This window comes from Armigeres subalbatus, chromosome 2 (assembly GCF_024139115.2).
Source record: "Armigeres subalbatus isolate Guangzhou_Male chromosome 2, GZ_Asu_2, whole genome shotgun sequence".
NCBI classification, from domain to species: Eukaryota; Metazoa; Arthropoda; class Insecta; order Diptera; family Culicidae; genus Armigeres; species Armigeres subalbatus.
Window position 1 is genome coordinate 294,772,227 of NC_085140.1, and position 22,088 is coordinate 294,794,314.

At 39.1% G+C, this 22,088-nt stretch overlaps 1 protein-coding gene across 1 annotated transcript; it reads left to right on the plus strand.

Annotated features, from left to right (window-relative positions):
• Positions 1–867: 867 nt before the first annotated feature.
• LOC134212437 (outer mitochondrial transmembrane helix translocase-like) lies at positions 868–20,840 on the plus strand. The gene is made up of 3 exons (XM_062690295.1): positions 868–1,242; positions 19,268–19,506; positions 19,567–20,840. The coding sequence occupies exons 1-3, from the start codon at positions 1,076–1,078 to the stop codon at positions 20,328–20,330; spliced, it is 1,170 nt and encodes a 389-aa protein (XP_062546279.1). The 5' UTR covers positions 868–1,075; the 3' UTR covers positions 20,331–20,840.
• The last annotated feature ends 1,248 nt before the right edge of the window (positions 20,841–22,088 follow it).

Genomic DNA, 22,088 nt, shown 5'->3' on the forward strand with positions numbered 1-22,088 from the left:
TTGCGTAGACAATATTTGCTATTGAGGAACAACGTGAGTAATCGCATCAAATGGGAGAAAAAGATATTATGAGCGTCAGATCACTAATTCGAAGAACTGTGCTGAACTGTGGAAGGTTATTAAAGAATTAGTTTTCAACAAAACATCAATAGTTCAAACTTTCACCTTAAAGAGTGCTGGAAGGATTATTAATGATGAGCAATTGGTTTGCAATGAATTCAATAAGTATTTTATTGATGTAGTCGAATCTATAGTACCCCATAGCGCACAGTCTATTGTACATATGGATTATAACACCAACACAGCTCGATTCAATTTCACTATGGTTCGAGAAGAAACACTGATTAAATATATTAAAGAATTAAAGCCTCAAAGCGCAACCGGAATTGATTTAATATCTAGCAAATTTCTTATTAAATTTAAAGATATATTGGTGCCAAAACTAACTGAGCTAATAAACAGTTGCATTGATCAAGCTACTTTTCCTAACGAACTAAAATCTGCTAAGATTACTCCAATTTATAAAAGTGGTGATAAAACGAATGTTTCTACACAGAAAGAAAAACCATTCGTCGAATTAAAAAAACCGTTGGTTAAAATAAAAAGTTGCGTTGGTTCTTTTTCGTAGAGAGTCGCGAATATTCAGAATAAAAGTTGGCAAACTTTTGTTTTGAACGAGGCTTCAAAAGTTGTTGTCTACTCTGGAATTAAAAGTTTGACTCTGGACCTTGCTCTGGACATCTCTAGGCACACAAACACTTTTTGAGATTTCGCTTTTTTTTGCAGTGTAGACTTTGGAAATGGAATTTTGCAACACGTGAAACGGTAACGCAAGGTAACTGCCAGCTGTCATGAGAGTCATCATGACAGACACAAACGTCAGAATCTGAAATCGCGAAGAAAAATTTCCTTCATCGTGTGTTGCTTTTCCTGATTTTTGCTGTTCTGACGAAACAAAATCTTCTAATAATTTCATAAGAGTGCAGAACACAGTTTCAATCGATTCGCATCGTAATTCGAGCGGAATCAATTTTGGATTTGAAGTAGTGACATCGCACAGTTCCGTTCCGTCGTCATGTCCGGATCGAGCATCACCCGCAACGAGGTGGTGCAGTTCGTGCTGCGAATTTCGTTAGTGTCCATCGTAACCTACTATTCGGCGAAATGGCTCATGAAGAACCTGGACCCCACCAACAAGAGCAAGAAAAAGGCCATCGAGAAGGCGGAGGATATTCTGAGAAAGTGAGTGCATTACTGAATCATGTTGGGGACAATGACGACGACGACATCTCGATCGGGAAGGGAAGGTTGAAAGTCCAAAAGTCGTCTGCATGTTGTCCCCGTCTGGGACTGGGGCATTTATTTTAGGAATGCGGCGCCTCGAATGCAGTTTCTTCATTTTGTTATGTAATGTTGATTGATATACCTAGCTGCAATTGGGCATCGAACGGTGTTTTGTGTTTTTCTTTTGATGAATGAGTCAGGGCTGGAAGCGAAGTTAGTTTTGTCCTTTCTTATGAGTAGTGCTGTCGTTTATCATGTCACTTTCATAGAAATATAAATATCAAATTGTATTTGAAGAATAAATTTGGCTTAAATTCCTTGAAATTTGAAAAAAAATCGCAAGTCATTTTTATGCGGGGAATATGTTTCGCGTAAATCGAAACTGCATAAAAAACAGCGTACCGTGGAGGCACCATATTTGACGCAGTTAAGAAAATTTTGAGAAGAATCATTTAAAAAATAATTGCAAAATGGATTCGCTTAATATTCTGCATAACGAGCATTCTACTATTATAGAATGCGTACAAATAATGAAACTGTGAAATATAAGTTTATTTCTTAGTTTTTTAATGTGTTTTTATGTGGTACTTGAGGTGCCCAACTTGACGCACTAATTGAAACATGTTCCTTATTTGACGCAAAGTTGTTCCTAATTTGACGCACTTTGAAATTATGTTAAAACTCAATCAAATAAACGCTTTATTTTTTTTTTATTATATAATGACAGTGCAAAAGAACTTTGCACGGTATAAAATAACAAGTAAATTAATTTTACAAAGGAGCATTTCATTTATTTTTGTTCAGTTGTTCTGCAAGTTATATGCTTTGTGGCATGTAAGTGTTTTGCTAGTTTCATCTTCATGTACCCTACACATCAATCAAAATGCTTCTCAATTAGGTGTAAGAGTCATGTCAAAACATACACGGGAGAACTAACTTTGACATTTCATTGCATAACCAGCCTGTTACATTTATAATAAAAACCACTTTCTTTGGTAATCTGCAATTTTAAATCTATAGACTAAGACGGATACAAGGAACGCAACCTGTATATGAACCCTTTTAGAACAACGTTGAAGCTACCAATATGCAAATGCTACTTGACCGGCAGATATTGTCGGCGGAGCACCAACTTAGAATTCGAAAGTCGGGACTTCCGAACCGAACTTTCTTCCGAAGTTTTATCTGTCAAACTAATTGATGCGTTGTTTAGCGCATCTTTAGGCAAAATCAGCGCACTACTTTCGAAGTTGGGAAAGTTGCCTGTATCTGGAGAAAAATCCAACTTCGGTATCCGTCTATATACAGCTTGTATAAGAAAGTCAGGCATATTTTTGTTTGATTTCCTATTCATGGTTGCCTGACTAGTAGCTTGCATAGCAATAGAGTTATTAATTGAAAATGTGTTCAGTTTTTGGCCTGTTAGAATTTCGTACAGAGAAAGTAAATTGAATTGTATGATACTAATTTATTATATACAGTCAACCCTCCATGAGTCGATATCGAAGGGACCATTGACTCATGGAAATATCGAGGAGTGGAATAGAACATCCTTGGATAGCTGTTTGAAGGGACCATCACAGTAACCCAGAAATATTTTTTAAGTATGGCATAATTTGCTTCCATGAGTCGATATCGAGTCATGGAACATCGACTCATGGAGGTTTGACTGTAATATTATTTTCTCGCGAGAATTATTTACCATAATTACCAAAATGCCGTGTAAAAAAAAACGCATCAAAATCGAAGACAGCATAAGGCATACTACCATGGGTTGGACACAGTGAAATAATCCAATGTTGATTAATATTGTAAGTAGTAGAGTTTTAGTTAAAATAAAATGAATACATATTGCTTTTCCTAAGAGTATTATTGAGGTTTCTATGCACTGCATTTTATATTCGTCTGATAAAGTTAATTAGGAACATCAAAATGAATTGTGAGCCTAATTTGACGCAGAACATTTTAGGTTGAAAAATGCGTTCGAATGTTGCAATTTTCGTCATAAAAGGAAAAGCTTACTCATAATACTTAGTTATTTGTAGGTAGTGGTCGAAAATTCTCACAAAAGTCATTTTGCGAGCAAAAAAATATTTTATTTGGATAAGTTAATTCTTCATCGATAATATGCATTTTCTGCCATATATGCAAAGAAGAAGAGCAAATAAAGCCATCTAGCTTGAATCTTAGATATATTTTTGGCGAAAATAAGTTTTATGAATCATTTGATATGAGAGTGCGCCAAGTTTGGACCTGCGTCAAATATGGTACTTCCACGGTAATAAAATAAGTGACCCTAGTTGTAGGAGAGAAAACACGTCTTGATTGCTTGGTGGTTTGGATAATAATGAATAGTTTATTGACAATTATATTTAGTCATAGATCTCTATATAGCAATGACTACTGGGATCCTACATTCTCTCCCCTTTTTCATTACTTAATATTTATTATAATAGTTTGAAGTTAGGGTATATAATTTATAATCATCTAGATGAGCTAGTCTCCGTTTTGTTCTTCCAGTTGATCTCTGCACTTCTGATACTGAAGCTGCACCGGATCGTTTTCGATTAGCTTTTTGGTTCTTTCTTTTGTTGTTCCTCGTTTTATTCAGGTGTGACTGTGATTTTGGCATCTAGATCATCTGAAATAGATTGTATAAATCAGAGTCTATTATATATAGAGTTACGCAAAGAGTGAAGCCAAATCTACCTATTGAACTGTCAAACCGGTCAAACCGTCTACCTATCGAGCAAAGTAAGCAAATGCTTGTTGGTAAGGCGGAAGTATTGTTATCGCCTGATGATTATTATAACGAATTAAAACTCATGAATTGAAATGTATTAGATTTGTTCTAGAAACAGCTTCAAAAAACTTCAATACACCCCCCAATAAAGTTGCTTCTTGTTGCTCATGTGTTTGCACTCTGTAGGTGACTTTGGTTATCGAATTAAAAAGCTTCAGAAGTGATCACTTTCGTGAAGTCACTTGAAGGGTTGAACAAAAAAGAAAGTTTTCAACATAATAACAAGAGCATCCTTCAGAATAAGAGTAAGAAGATCCTCTTTGCGCAACTCTATATAATAGACTCTGGTATAAATAACATTAAATTTTCTTCAAATAAAAAAAATATAATATATTTAACTAAGATACCATTTTGGAGTAGATTCTGATTTCGCGAGTTTTGGTTAAGAAGCGGATTCTGACAAATAATTTCCTTCGCATGGTTTTCATGCCTGTTATGGAACGTACACACGGTCAAGCAGTTCGACCAACATTCACTCCACCTCTCGTTTGTTCAAACATCCATCAAGTTTTACCAACAGCACCACGAACAATCAATTTATTCGACCAACAATATCACACACGAACGACCGAAGCGCCAACTTGAGCATCAACAATCAAAAAATATATGGGGGTTCGTGCAACTTCACTACAAATGCTCAAACATGTTCGGCGAACCTTGACTCCACCCCCGACAACTCAAACCAAAATCAAACCGTTTTATTTTTTTCCAACCGAGCCGCCAACTGTCAAATGGTTGTTCGAACAACTTCACACACGTTCAAACAAAGCAGCAACCGAAGCGTTTTCTTGGGGGCGGAGTCAATGTTCGTCAAACCGCTTGACTGGTGTGTACGTTGCATTACAGATTACTCCGGTATCTGTATTCTGCAGATGCAATCTTGTCCCATATCTCTTTGTAGCCAAATACTGCTGAGTATTGAATGTAGGAGTTAGTTAGCCATCAACCGTAGTTTCCACCTTTCAATTCGTGGTGAAGGCTTCAATTTTTCTCAAAAAATGGCAACCAATGGCTTATGGTCGGTGACCAACTAAAAATATTTTCCGCATAGATAATAATGGAACTTTTCGCATGCCCATACAAGAGCAAGAGCTTCGCGTTCGGTTTGCGCATACTTTTGTTCAGTGGTTGTTGATGTCAAGGTTTTAGATGCAAAGCAAATAATACAATTTTCTCCAGATGATCTCCTTTGTACTAATACGGCACCGAGTCCGACTGGACTAGCATCTGCAATAATGTACGTATCGTCCTTTGGGTCATAGAAACTGAATATGTCTTTCTTGAGTAAGATATTCTTTATCAGATTGAATTTTTCTTGGTGTATTGTTTCCCAAACAAATGGTGTGCCTTTTCGTGTCAATAAATTTAGAGTTATCGTATGTTATCGTGGCTAAGTTCGGAATATAGCGGTGAACAAAATTTATCAATCCCAAAAAACTTCGTAATTCTTCAACTGATTTTGGTCTTTCCATTTTCTCAATTGCTTCTAATTTTGAACGTGAAACTGAAATACCTTGACCAGTAATGTGGTACTATACTGCCGCTAACCGCAAGTCGAGCACATCTGTATATGGAGGCCCATATACAGATGTGCTCGACTTGCGGTTAGCGGCAGTACAGGTGTATCGTCTGCGATTCGGACGATAGATCATCAGCCGAACTGAATCCGTCTCGGGACGTGCCTCCTGAGGGGGGGCCATTTAGACTTATGCCATTTGGCATAATGCCGTTTGGCATAAGGCCGTTTGGCATAATGCCATTTGGCATAACGATTTAAATGTCTAAAGGCCATTTGGCATAAAGACCATTTGGCATAATTTGTTGGGTACCTCGAGGCCATTTGGCATAACGACCGTTTGGCATAATGACCATTTGGCATAATCCTCGAAAAATGAATTAAATACAACGGGTAGCAAAACTACCATTTGGCACAAAAAAGGTTAATCGTAGAAATATATCGACATTGCTGTTTCATGAGGGCGAAAGTCGCAAACGTAAACATTGACTTCTACTGCTGATTTCAGGAAGATTAAAGACTTCTGGCGATATTTTCCACTTCTGTTTGATAGAAGGCGCGGAGCACCACCAGTTCCAAGTGGTTGTTACCTGGGAGCAGTCCTAGTTGTTGAGAAATTTGCAGGAAAAGGCATTGTTTACGATTGCGACTATGTATTTGCCCGGTATGAAGCAAAAAAGAAGATGACTTCTTCTAAAAGTACGCATTTGCCCGGGATGAAGCAAAAGAATAGATGACTCCTTTGTATTTACCCGGAATAAGGCAAAAGAGTAAATGATTCATTTTTTTAAAATACGCGTTTGCCCGGGATGAAGCAAAAGAGTAGATGACTCCTTCTTTAAAAGTACGCATTTGCCCGGGATGAAGCAAAAGAGTAGATGACTCCTTCTTTAAAAGTACGCATTTGCCCAGGATGAAGCCAAAAGAGTAGATGACTCCTTCTTTCGAAATACGCATTTGCCTGGGATGAAGCAAAAGAGTACACACTTAAAATAAATCGCCGAAGTCGGTAAAATTTTACCGAAATCTCAACAGCAGAACTGTTCGGTAAATAATTTTACTGATTTTCGGTGATTTTGACAGTTGAACAATGGAAAAAATTACAAAAAATCTGTAAAATAATTACCGAACAGTTCTGCTGTTGAGAATTCGGTAAAATTTACCGAATACGGTAAATTGAGTTAAGTGTGTAGATGACTCCTTCTTTCAAAGTACGCATTTGCCCGGGATGAAGCAAAAGAGTAGATGATTCCTTCTTTAAAAGTACGCATTTACCCGGAATAAGGCAAAAGAAAGCCACGAAGCAACTCATAAGCAGGATCAGAAGCAGCACGGCGAACCACGGAAAATATGCCAATATTCATTAGTCTAAGTATGAAGACTAAGGACAACTCTTTGTATAACATATATCAGATTAAACTGTACTTCTTTGTATTTTTATCCCGAGCCATTTTTTTTAATCCCATTTTTTGGTTGCCACCCGTTAGGAGTAAAAGTAAATCACTCCTTAAAATACGCATATGCCCAGAAAAAGGCAATAATACAGATGTAAATTGAGCTTCTTCCTAGAGTTTTTATAATTCTTTTAATATTTATGCCAAATGGTCGTTATGCCAAATGGCCCTAAAATCATTATGACTATTTTTCTTTATTATGCCAAACGGTCGTTATGCCAAATGGTCTTTATGCCAAATGGCCCCTGGCTATTCAACTCGTTATGCCAAATGGCATTATGCCAAACGGACTTATGCCAAACGGCATTATGCCATTTGGGGTAGCCCCCCTCCTGAGTCAACCTTCCGCAATCACTATAGCTCTTCAACTGCCTCGAGTATCGCGTTGCTAGTCGTATATATCATTACCTACACCTTTCAGTGACACCAATACATATATGTATCTACTGCTCGTAACTAGACCTGTGCGCCGATCCACTTAGAACCGGCGGCGACGTGAACGCAATTTTCTAACGGCGGCGGCGGCTTAGCCGGCGCCACGCCGCGGGTGTTCTCGGCGGCGGCGGCGGCGGTGGCTCGAATCGGCGCGATTCAAATTTATCATTTCTACGGTGTTGAATATTATTTGCATGTTCTTCTTCTTATTGGTATTACATCCCCCACTGGGACATTGCCGCCTCGCTCTTAGTGTTCATTCAGAACTTTCACAGTTATTAACCGCGAGGTTTCTAAGCCAAGTTACCATTTTTATAGCCGCGCATCTTACCGCTAGGCTATGAAGGGCTACCAATTATTTGCATGTCTCGTGCATTAATAGCAATAAACATAATTTATATTGTACGCTTTTAAACCTTCAGGAATACAATGGGAAAATGCACCCAAGATTCCTTTTAAAATTTCTTTAGGGATTTCTGTACTTTCTCTCCAGGAATTCTTTTTGAAATTTCTTCATGAATTTCTTCAACAGTTCGTCCGGAAGGGTTCTTAATTTCTAGTAAAAATACTGTCAAACCCAAAATTATGCCTTTCTTATCCTGCCGACCACAAAGCAAGGCCATATAGAAAGTATAAATTTCATGGTACAGTATACGTTTTTTTGGTTCTTCCCTATACCTATGAGCATCATCGTGCTAGTGTTGGCACAGGAATGCAAAAATAGTGAATCTAGTTAGAAACCTCGCAGATAAGAACTGTAGAAGTGCTTGATGAACACCAAGCTGTGATACGGCAATTTTCAAATGGGGGTTGTAATGTCAACAAAAAAGGTCAGACGAGAAAATTTCAGAGAAGAAAATTCTTAGAAATTCTGCAAAAATTTACAGGAACTGATATGGAAATTTTCCAGGAGTTTCTCGTACAGAAATACTAGGATACGTATTATTCATTCCTCAGAACTTCTGGACAAGGAAATCCCTAAAACTCATGGATAAGGAATTCTTGGAGTGAATTAAAAAACTGAGAGTATAAATCACCGTTGCCTTACAATTTCACTGGAATTCTAGTACAGTGATCGTTCGCTAATTGGGGCACGACCTCACCCCAACTAGCGAATGGCGTTCGCTAATTGGGGCGTTTTGACAAGCGTCAATGTTGTTTACTTTTTGCATTGAACAAAGGAAAATTTTACCCGCCAGAAAATATCGATCCCGCCAAACACGGAAACAAGACGTCAACGCGTTTTTTACATCACATTTTGACGTTTAGCTGCTTTTTAATTGGGTTTCGCCCCAATTATCGAACCCCCAACTAAAAAGCGCCCCAACTAGAAAAAACCCAATTAGCGAACGTTCACTGTAGAAGGAATTTTTAGTAAGTCCTATCGAAGGAATTACCCAGAATACAAGCAGAAGATATTTCCAATCATTGATTGAAGAAGATTTCCTTATATTTCGTGAGAGAGCAATTCCCAGAGTTATTAGGTGGTAGGAATTTTTCAAAATTAAAGGGTCCAAAATTCTTAACGGATCAATTCCTCAAAATTCTTAGTGTGAAAACTCCCGAATTCTAGGAGGAGTCTTGAATCCCCAGAACTTCTGCATGAAGAATCGTTAATAGCGGAGTTCCTAGAATTTCAGAAATGAATTTTCCAGAGTTCCGAGATAAGAAATTTTTCCCAGGAAGGGTTAGCCAAAAATGTACCTGGAGGATTTCCTGGTTTGATACCAATTATGTAAAAAGATGCTCAAAAATATGTCTAGCTCTCTTACGTGTGAAATGGCTCAATTATGGTTTTGTCATTGCCATTGTCATTGATGGCACATTACATCATGTCTATCCTCAGTTACACGATCAGATTTCTTTAAAAACGTTAGCACATCTGGCAAATTAGTGGCGTAGCGAGAAAATTTTGTGGTTGGAGACGAGAGCTAATTCTGTATTGAGTTCGATTAAGAAACTAAACGTTCAAATACAATGATCCAGAATCTTTTCATTTTCTAAGCTTCTCTTGAGCAAGTAAAATATCAAGCGCAACGGATCGTTTTCCAATTTTTATAATAATTAGAAAAGACTCATCCTTACCGATATAGAAACAAATATGCATCCCAGTCCATACAAGAATTGCCTGAAGTATAGACCTTGAGCTTCTTGAGAGCTGCTTCCTTTTTTTATTCGTTTATGCTGTGTGGTCCATAGAATTGAATTGGACTTTCCACAAAAAAAGCTAAACGAAATTCCCTACATTAAATAGAAAAAGTCTATTGCTTTAAGTAAATTTAAAGACCAACATTTGATAAAATCTAAAATTTATTCCTTCTGATTCTTCGTCAACATATATGTGGACGAAGAATCAGAAGAAATAGAATTTGGATGTTACGGCCTTTTCAAATGTTGGTCTAGGTTTCACAAAAACAAGTTCAACCACTTTCCCATTACAGTTTACCCATTTCCTGGAGCTTAGGCATGAAGGTCTGCAGGTGTATGTAAACGGCTGTTATCTCTGTTTCAAAATGCATAATGCGTAAGAACAAAAGATATTTTAGTTACTAGATAAAGATTGTCGCTGTCGTCGCTGTCCGGAACATCTTGTGCTGGCGTGGCGAGGATAGGGGAGCTAAATGTCAAAGAAGGCAAATCCATACGATTTGACAGGTATGTACCACACATGTTTCGGACAGCAGAACAAAGGGAACCGAAGCGACAATCTTTATCTAGTAACTAAAATATCTTTTGTAAGAACCAAATATGATATGCTCTCAAAAATTATTTTACTCCAGGTCTTCCGAAAATTTCCTTCACACCAAATTTTCATTTCTCGTTCCAGCAAAACAGTTTGCTGGTTATAAACCAGCAATAATTTCGTTTGCTGAAAGCCAGCAAAAGTCATATTATTGCTGGAAATCCAGAAATCATGCTCATCTGTCAAATTGAAGTCATGTGTCAGTGATAAACATACGCGAAAAGAACACTGCTACCATCTCGGACACAATTTTTGCATCATTTCCGCGTGTTTAAATGTAAGCTGCTTTTTAATCCAGAAGTGCAGTCCATCATCTAGATATTAGACTCAGAGAACTACGGTTATTTTAAAGCACGCGATGCCATGGTTAGGTTTCAATAAGCTGTACTTACAATGTTTGAAAATAAAAATACACGGATGAAACATAAATATCGACAATGAGGTTATTTCCCGGCAAGTATCAGCAGTCAATCGAGTGAAAATCGATTACAACTTTATTTCTTAATTTCTTGATAACTGATACATGTCAAGAAAGATTACCTTATTCTTCTAATTGATAAATTATTAATTTTATACGCTTTTCGCTTTTCAATTCATTGTGCTGATATTTCAGGAAAGCTGAAAATACAGCAAATTATTTTGATTTCTGTTTTGCTGACCGTTCAGCAAACCATTTTCAACATTGCTGAAAATACAGCTCTGCAACTGTCATTTTTATGATTTTCATGTTTGCTGGAAAACCAGCAAAATAAATGTTGCTGGATGGATTGCTGGTTTTACAGCTCGGCAAAATCCAGTAAAATTGACTAAATAATCAAATTGGATAACCCTTAAGCAAAAAGTCAAATGCTATATGATCCAAAGCATCACTAACAGTAAGTTCAGAAGGAACAAACAGAGCATGTTTTACTTCAAATAGAGGCTAATATATCTAATAGAGGCTAATAAATGTAAAAGAAGAAATCTTAATAGAAATTCTTAACTTAAATTATTTCAATGGCGCGCCCAAAATTCACCGGCGGCGCGGTCAACACGCGCCGGTCAAAAATTGTGGCGGCGGCGGCGCATGAAAATCGTCGGCGGCCGCGGCGCGTCTGCGCACAGCTCTACTCGTAACACGATATTATACCTACCACCAATAATGCATATATACCTGATGTGACTTAGTATGACCAATACCTGTACATCCGATACATCTCTCCTTGTTTTCAGAAAATGAAACAAACATACATTTCCTATTATTCGATGTCTTTAATCCTCGCTTTGTTGTTTCAATGTTTAAACCTACTTCGAGAAACATCTTATAAAACATAATCGTCATACCGTTTTGGCATTTCCGCTTACTGAGCTTTACTCATTTCTCTTCTGATTCTTATTTCTTTATTTAACTCGCTTCCTGTTATATCTTATGAACGGTCCTGTGATGATGTATCTACCCCTCCTAGCTTTTTCAAATGACTACTGTTACGCACATAGATATTTCCACTTCTCCTTGATTTTACCTTTACTTCTCCCCCATTTACACTAATAACCTCGTATTCTTCGGCACAAAATCTAGGTTCTAATGCTCCAAGTTTCAAAGCATATCGCGATCCCTCGCTCCTTCCCAATTAAGAGTATCAGATTGGCCAATTGACGGAATAGCATTTCTCATCTCGCGGCCAAACATCATCTGGCCCGGTGAAATTCCCGTCGTTTCCTGTGGTGTAGAGTGGTACACCAGCAAATAGTCCAGCAAATCAGCTTCCCAGTCTGTCCCCTGGATCAAGCTAATTTTCACTCTTTTTCCCAAATTTCTCATTTGCCGCTCCGCTGCCCCATTTTGTTCCGGCCAGTACGGCGTCGAAAGATTCAGGTGGATGATTTTGCAGAATTGTTGCATTTCAGCCGACCTAAACTGTGGGCCATTGTCGGCCGTTATCGAACGAGGTACGCCAAAACTAGCAAACATTTTTAGCAAAGAGCTAATCACTTGTTGGGATGTAGCTGGTTTCATCGATTGAATTTGAATAAAGCGACTCGTGTAACGACTACTAGGAGTGATTTTCCAGCAGGTAAACCTTCTTTAAAGTCCATCACAAGATCTTGCCACGGCTTCGTTGGACAACGTCGGATTGGATTCGGTCTATCGGGCAGCGATGTCATTTTACAGGGTTTGCAGTTGCTGACAACTTTTTCAATCAGTTTATCCATTTCCGGAAACCATACCTTGGATCTCAAATGTGTCTTTATCCCTGTACTACCCTGATGTGCTCGATGAGCAAGTTGAACTGTTTTCTCCTGAAGACTACTTGGTATTACAATTCTATCTCCTCTCAGTATCAAATTGCCATACTCAATAAGATCATCTTTGATTGTGGCTCCTCGGTACTGCATAGGAACACTATCCCAGACCCCTGATGAAATTGCCTCTCGAACTAGTATCAATGTTTCATCTTATAAAAACTCTCCTGTTCGACTTCTCGTATAGTTAACGCTGAAGGCATCATTTCTTTCATTAACCAACTGACTACATCAATATCTCCTGCGTCTTCTGAATCATCGATGACAGGCAACCGTGAAAATGCGTCAGCCAAGTTTTTGTCTCCGGGTTCATACTTCACTGTGAAATCGAAAGCCTGTAGTCTAAGAATCCATCTTTCAATCCTTGCTGAAGGTTTAGAACGAACTCGATTGAACAGATACTGTAGCGGTTTGCAATCGGTGATCAACGTGAAATGTTTGCCATACAAGTACATATACAGTTTTTCCAAAGCCCACACGATTGTAAAACATTCCTTCTCCGTTTGACAATATTTTCTTTCGCGTGAAGCTAGACCTCTTGATGCACAATATACTGCACGAGAAATACCGTTTTTAACTTGCAGTAAAATAGCACCGATTCCAACTGGACTCGCATCTGTTACTAGAATAGTTTCGTCTTCTGGATTGTCTAAACTCAAGGATTTAACTTCACCAAGTATATCCTTGATTTGGTTAAGTTCTTTGATGTGTTCTTGTGTCCAATCAAATTTAACATTTTTGACCATAAGCTGTCTGATATTTGCTGTCAGAGTGGCAAGATTTGGAATGAATTTCCCGACGAAGCTGATCATTCCCATCAAAAATTTTAACTCAGTCAAATTTTTCGGTGGTCGGAGATCAAGTATTGCTTTAACCTTGTCATCAGTTGGTCGTATTCCATCGGAGGACATGATGTGACCCAAAAACGTCACTTCTTGAACGCCGAACAATGATTTTTTTATTCATTTTCAAATTCAGTTCATTAAGACGCTTCATTACTTCTCGCAGTGTACGGTCATGATCTTGCTCTGTTTCTCCGTGTATGAGAAAATCATCAATGAATACGACTAACCCATTGATGCCTCGGAATAAATTTTCCATGGCACGTTGAAATAATTCAGGAGCTGATTTTATTCCAAACATGAGTCGACGAAATCTGTAGACCCCACTTCTGGAGGCGAAAGTCTTTATATCTCGACTATGGGACTTCAACTCAAAGTGATAATATGCTGATTCTAAATCAATTTTAGACAGCTTTGAAACTTTGTGAATTGATGCAATTGTTGCATCAATATTCAACATGGGGTAATTTTCTCGTAGTACAGCACGGTTAGCTTCCCGCATATCGACACATAGCCTTATTTTACTGTCTGGCTTTCGGATTGGCACTAGAGATGTCGCAAATTAATCGACTACTTCGATTAATCGATTCATCGTTGTGATAATCGATTAATGTTGAATCGATTACTATACAATGATTAATCGATTCAATAATCGCCAAGAATCATTCAATCGATTCAATTATGCTTTTATCCAATAACTCCTGAATGACCTGTTCAATTTGATCGATTTATTTATTAATTTATGTTTATTCAGTAGGGGAAATGACGGCTTTGGCAGGTTTTGTTCTATTATTGTCTGGGGGGTTTTCAATAACTAATTATGCTCAAATTTGGACTCTACATTCTTTGCATATCAAAGAATATTGTGGCCAAATTTTATACAATTTGGTCAATAAAACCCCCCTGACAATAATAGAACAAAACCTGCCAAAACCGTCATCTCCCCTATTTGTTTGTTTTCACATTTTTCTCAATTTAGACTTACCTTCTCGACATCTGCCTCCATAGCTATCGGTAGACGCCTAGCAGCTTGAGCTACTGGAGTAACCGTTTCGTCGATTTGAATTTTCAGTGCCACCTCCGGAGTTTTCGGAAATTCTTGTAATTGAGCTTGACCGATCTCGTTTACCATATTAATATTGTAGCCGATCTTTAGTACTCCAAGAGCATAAGCGGTTGATTTGCTCAATAGGTTGGTCTGCTCCCTTGGCGCTACAAGGAAGTGGGCCCATATACCGTTTTCTTCCCCCGGTGTCGTTACTTCTGCTTCGAATGCGATCGAAAAACGATTTTTTTTCCTTCGAAGCGAAACCCTCCAACTGTGGATTCATACTAGCCGCATCCCTCTCGTTCAACATCTTAGCACCAGACTCCTTCAGCTTCTTGTATGTGCACTCTTTCATTATATTCGCTGGAGATCCAGAATTCACCACCATAATTGTGCTCACCCCTCCTACAAGGAATATCAATACTTCTGACTCGTCATCATCCTGGCTTACATAAAACACTCCGTTTTCGGATTTCTGTTCACAATTTTCGACCGCTTGTACTCTACGCTTCGCATTTGAGGTTCCGTAGACTTCCTTTTCTGGCAACAGATTTTGAAGTGACCTTTTGTCCTGCAATTATGACACTTCGCCTCTCTAGTCGCACATCTCTGAACATCTTTGGCGATGTGTCCATGTCGACCACAATTGTTAAACCTCCTGGCATTGCTCTGGAATGATTTACCTGACGTCGAGGGCGTCTCTCTATGGAAAACTTTCTGAACCAGTGCTGTCCCTTCCAATCCGGAAGGTGAGGAATTGTATTGTTTAGTCTGCTTTTGCACATTTTCAATCGTTCGACCTATCATGCTTCAGAGAGATTCTTCTCCTCTGTTAACAATTTTTTTCTCAGCTCAACAGAGCTACAACCTTCTATGATTTGGTCAACAATCATATCGTCGATGTCAACAAAATTTGCGGTTTGCGGTCAACAAAATTTGCGGCAGCGGTTTGCCTGTTCTCTCAATCTGAAGACAAAATCATCAAAGCTCTCGCTTACATCTTGCTTTAACGCTCGAAACATGTGTCTCTCGAAACGTTTGTTGAGCTGAGTTGCAAAGTACTTCTCCAATGACAGAGTTGCTGACTCATATTTGAGTACTATTATATCTGAACTTCCTTCTCCAGTTGGGATTCCAACATGGAGCTTCTCGACTTTGTCATAATACGTCTGCAGTTCCATTCCTCCTAACACTAACAACAGATTGTATTTATCGTCATCGTCTTCGACGCCATTTGCCACTATCACTATGAACCGTTCAAACGCTCTACGCCACTTCAACCAATCACTTCTAAGATCAGTTCCAGATTTGAACGCCGGCATTGCAGCTGCATCTGTTATTTCACGAAGAGAAAGAGAAAAAACTTCAAGTTTTTTTCCAAGCTTTTTCCTTATCACACAAATTCTACTTCTTATTTTTTTTCACAAAGTATAACTTGTGTATGTATCTGCACGCAGATTCTCAAAACGATAAAGTTGCACGAAGGAAGTTTATCGTTACATCTTTAATCACACATCCAACTGAGTGGTGCGGATAGAATCGATTTGGTTGTCAAACTGAAGCCAAATTTTTCTATTGTGCCGGAGCCAAACATTGAAGATTGTGGTTATGTTCGTTTCTGATCTAATATTGAGAAGTATTGTTATTATTTTGGTAAAAAATAAAAATAAACTTTGTTTGAGTTTTGTATTCTTTGTAACAAATATTCTCACATTATATTTCTAGTGGAAAATTAGTGGGAATGCAACTAAAAAGCACTCGTTACGAAACTTCACGAGATTCAGCAGCTGATTGGAGCATGAATGTATGTAAACAATCGTAAAGTCATGTAAAGTCTAGCGCATTTGTGCGCCCTCATGCAGCGTGGAAAGAGAAATTCAAAGAGCGGGAAATGTTTGACAGCCAAGTAACTGCAAAATAATTTTGTTTATGGGAGTGATTTCAAAATATCCCTCTGCTCGCAGAAATGCGGCTCTATCCGCAGCACCCAGACATACAATAGTCTCCGATCATATACACGTAGTAGAATACCATACACGTAGATCTTTCATCTTACTCACACGGTATCACGTAGATCAAGACTCACGTAGACTTTTACAAGGTAATCACAAAGGCCAAGATAGCTCACCATAACTAGACGCGATCTTGTCTATCAACATCATACACACACGTAGGTGTAGTGTTTCTGTTATCCACGTAGACATCTTGTCAAGACACGACATGCTTTTCCACGAAGTAACTTTACCCTGCAAAATTTTCCAAGTACTTTCCACTCATACTTTTCGTTTAAAATATAATTGATGAGCTGTTGGATAAGTAGGGGAAGGGGGGGCAATATGCCCTAGCTAAGCAAACACTGCTCTATTGTCTTATTTGTAACGCTATTCATGGGTATTTTTACATTATGCATCAGATAAACAAGTTAGCTAGTTGATGCCATTCAAAAATTGTCAAAAATCTCAATCATATTGATAATATTCACATTTCAAAAAAGTGGTGATATTTTGTTGCCGGAAAACTCATGAGGCAAAACGCCTTTTAGCTGGCAGCTCCTAGGGAACAAAGTACCACGCGTCGGCGAATCAGCATTCTAGTATGGATAGTCCGTGGAGACTATCGTACTTTGTAGGTTATTGCCACTAGGGCGTTTTGCCTCGCCAAAATGTTAGATGTTTCTTCAAAATGTGGAAATTTTCGGGTTTTCCGACCTTCCCAGGCACTATTTTGAAACTTTCTTCGACTATCCTCACCCCCCTGGCGTCCTATACTACCACAAGGGGTTTGACAATAGCCACCATGTCCACGGACGGTAGCTCATTACCGTCCGTTGTTATTGTACGAAAATAAACACTATGTGTTTTGTTTACTATTTGTTTTGGTTAAATCTGAAAATTGTTTTCGAAATAATTTGCAAGATTTCCATCTTTGACCATGGGAATTATGTTATTTGATGATAAAATATAATAAACTAACGAATTGGAGTGAATCGATAGGTGAAATCAAACGCTACACGAAATCATATTTCGTAACTTGTTCTCCCGCTCCGAATCAAACAAAAGATATTATTATTGTTTATACTGTGATGAGCATCACAGTTGAAATGGTCCGGGGATGCAATTCGAACAACATTCAATAGTGAAATTGAAATGAAATAAATGGTGTACAGAAAGATGTTTTAGGATTATATTTACATGCCCATAATAGCTGGTATTATTTTTGAATAATTTGAAAATATGTAGCCAACAATAGTTTGGATAAAATGTAGTTGCTTGTAAACGCACGATTCGGGAGAAGTACTTTTCAAAATGTATGCTGGACATATTCATGAAGATGTTCGCTACGCTGAAAAGCATGTCTTGCCACGGGGTTGACTATCCTACATAATTTTAGATCTAGTTTTGTTACGGACATATTAATGACGGTAAATATGAGGAAAACCACAAAAGGCGTTTTGCATCGGGGGGGCGTTTTGGGGCCTCTTCCCCTACTTAAGGTAAGCGACATGAAATATGGATGTGGTTTTAGCGAAGAAACTATGGCGGAACGTGCTTAGTTCCTCCACTATTGGGTCTTTTACCCTAACATTTGACGAAACTTCTGTCTTTCATACGCTTTAGATATTCGAGGGACGAAATAGTCGTCAAGCATATGCGTCGCTACATGATATCGGTTTCCCAAAACATGGTCTTCATTGATTTGAATTTTTGATATGTTCTTGCGGACATCCGGACCACCGAACAACACTGGCGGAGCCAGCTATTGTTATTTGGTGGGGCACCACTTGGCGCAAGAACAATAGCCTATGGAAACAATAGTGTGATTGCATTGTGTGGTGCCCCACCTCTGTCTCCGCCAGTGCCGAACAACATCAAGCGTTTGAATTTTTCTTCGTGGTCATCTACGTCCTTCCACGTTCTCGCCATTTCTCCCACCGTAACGCAGTCGAGTCTTCTGCATCTTCAACAAACGGGAATGTTTCAGATTTTTAGACGCCACCCAGAAAAGGAAATCATAGGCTTAAATCACTATTCTGATACAACGGAGCTACCCACAAAAGTTATTCGTAAGACTTTCAAGTTTTTCTCCTTCTCAACCATTCTTGGTATCATGCACAGAGCGTTACCATCGGTTTAGGAAGGGCTCATTAAAGTAAGAGTTTCAAAGAATGACCTCTTCAACTTCAACGATCACAACCACTCCCCTACAACCATGGCCCGTGAGATTTTGTCAATCTCACATTTTATTCGAGACATTCAATGGAGAGGTCTCGTAATTGTGTTCTGAGTTTTCATTTCTATCACAGTCTTAGGATTGACCACTAACTCCGGGTTTCTCGAAAAGAAAGTAATTTCTTAATGAGTACTTCATCCCTAGGAGTAGTGTCAAAAGTCAACGTGAAATCATTCCTCAGAGTACCAAGCATCCTTTCCTCTCAATTTTGTGGTCCGTTTTTTTCTCGACAAGCAAAACATCATTGTTATATCTACCATTGGCCAAGCTCCGGAGGAGATCTTCCAATTGATCCTCGTCGTCAAATGTAGGAGAGAAAACACGTCTTTATTGATTGGTGGTTTCGATAATAATGAATAGTTTATTGACAATTATATTTAGTCATAGATCTCTATATAACAATGGCTACTAAACTAATATGCAATATTTGAATTTAATAGAATGGACATATGTTTTTAAATCGCAGAAACTTCGTAGGGCTTTCAAAGCAAAGTTCACCAGAATCGTGAAGCAATATCTTCATCAAAACATAATTAATCAATACTAACCCTGAAAAGATTTAAATTTGTGAATGACCGATAATTTAACACTCTTAATTTACGTTTCGATTTCATTCATTCTCTTCACAGACTTGGCCCAAACATCAAAAGCAGCGCATTGACCAACCTGAATGATTACGAACTCGTTATTGCGTCGCATCTTGTTGTTCCGGAAAACATCGCGGTCAGTTGGGATAGCATTGCTGGGCTGGATCATGTATGCCAGGAAATTAAGGAAAGCCTCGTTTTTCCTGTATGCCATCGAGATATGTTCTCCGCTTCCGCGTTGTATCAAGCTCCGAAAGGTGTTCTTTTGTACGGACCTCCAGGTAAGACCTTGTAGCACATCCGAATTTTCCTAAACCAATTTTTATGCAATAACCTTCCAGGATGCGGCAAGACTCTGATCGCCAAAGCAACGGCCAAGGAAGCGGGCATGCGGTTCATCAATCTGGACGTCGCCATGCTCACCGACAAATGGTACGGCGAGTCGCAAAAGCTGGCATCGGCCGTATTCTCGCTGGCTGTCAAAATCCAACCGTGCATCATCTTCATCGACGAGATCGATTCTTTTCTGCGGGCGCGTAATGCTTCCGATCACGAGGCCACCGCAATGATGAAAACTCAATTCATGATGTTGTGGGACGGTTTGAACACCGAATCGGACTCGACCGTCATTGTTATGGGGGCTACCAATCGGCCCCAGGACTTGGACAAAGCCATTTTGCGTCGAATGCCGGCTCAGTTTCACATTGGGTTGCCTAGCGAAGAACAGCGTTTGAAGATTTTGCAGTTGATCCTGCGCCAGGAAAAACTCGCGAAGGATATAGAACTCGCCCAGCTGGCACGCATGACTAACGGATACTCGGGATCAGATCTGAGAGAAATGTGCCGCAATGCTTCCGTTTACAGAATCCGGAAGGTAATGAGAGAAAAGAGTAAGGAAATGGCAGCCGCTGCCGAGTTGGGAAAAACAAACGGTATGAACGGCAACTGTAGTAAAGCGGTTTCGATTCCATCCGCCGCTGGTTCTCCAATGCTGGACGAGGCCCCGGCTATCACTATGGAGGATCTAGTAGAATCGTTGCGGAACATGAAACACTCTAAGTATAATTCAGGGCTCTTGAACGATGCTCGTATAGACTTAGACTAATCATGCATTGATTGGTAGCATTGATGGAATTCAAATGAGAACGCTTATATGTAGGAATGTTAACATGCTTCCGAACTCACGTCTTGTTTACAATCCTCTGTAGGTATAACTTTGTTTGTATAGTTTCATCGACCATTCTTAATTGAGTTCTCTGCACAAGTTCTAGCGCTATGTAGTGATTGGCATATTAGGTTTGCTTTTAAATTCCCAGTTCGATCAGCTAATAAATATAATGATAAAATACATATAGCTTTTAATAAAGCTTGAGATAAGTGGCTGTTTAGATATTATTAAGCTCAGCAATCTGCTGAACAGATTTTACAATAAGTTATGAATTGCTTTTGAACAGACGACTTAGATATTCTCCAAATAATGGAGAATTATAATCACACCCGAATGAAAAGTTTTAGATGATACTTATAAGGTTATTATTAATTTCAATTCAAACTAAGACTAAGTTTCAATTTGTAGATACCGAGATGGAAATGAATAAAATGGTAGAAATGTTAATATCTTTGTTTCTGTATATAGCCAGTTTTGATGTTTAAAAGTTCAAACAAGGATTAGCGGCATTTTGAAAATTCATTGTTTACGCCAAGCTCAAGTTACACTTTAACATTTTTAAGAGATGTCCTTGCTTCCTTTCAGTCCGACGCTAGCTCTGAGGAGTTCTTTAACTGGACATGAAACAAGCACGTGTTCAACTGTGAGCCGACATTGACATATTTCAAAAGATATTTTAGTTACAAGATGAAGATTGTCGCTGTCCGAAACATCTTTTGCCGGCGAGGATAGGGTGCCAAATGAAGGAAAAATACATACGATTTGACAACTCGGTACCCGACATGTTTCGGACAGCAGAACAATGGAAACCGAAGTGACAATCTTTATCTTGTAACTAAAATATCTTTTCATATTGGGAGGATTTCTCGCTTAACTTTTCAAAAGGACCTAAGTAACATTTTTTTCATGAATTAATTTGAATAGCGCAATCAGCAGAACCTGTGACCTGGGTGACCTGACTGTATGCGATAACTGGCGAGGCATTATGTTGCTGTGTACCGTTCTCAAAGTTCTGTGCAAAATTATCCTAGCCCGGATTCAGGAGAAGATCGATGCGACTCTCCGGCGGCAGCAAGCCGGATTCCGTGCCGGAAGATCCTGTGTGGACCATATTGTCACGCTCCGCATCATTCTGGAGCAGGTCAACGAATTCCAAGAGTCCCTTTACTTGGTATTCATTGACTACGAAAAAGCTTTCGACCGTCTCAATCACGAGAATATGTGGGGCGCCCTGAGACGCAAGGGAGTTCCTGAGAAAATCATCGGCCTCATCGAAGCACAGTACGAGGCCTTTTCGTGTAGAGTGCTGCACAATGGGGTCCTGTCCGACCCTATCCGGGTCGTAGCTGGTGTGAGGCAAGGATGTATCCTATCACCGTTACTGTTCCTCATCGTAATCGATGAGATTCTGGTAGGTGCGATTGACCGTGAACCAAACCGCGGGCTGTTATGGCAGCCTATAACCATGGAGCATCTAAACGACTTCGAATTGGCTGATGACGTTGCACTCCTCGCGCAACGGCGCTCTGATATGCAGAGTAAGCTCAACGACCTTGCCGAGCGCTCCTCTTCGGCAGGTTTAGTCATCAACGTCAACAAAACCAAATCGTTGGATGTAAACACGGCGACTCCTTCCAGTTTCACAGTAGCCGGGCAACCAGTGGAGAATGTTGAAAGCTTCCAATATCTTGGTAG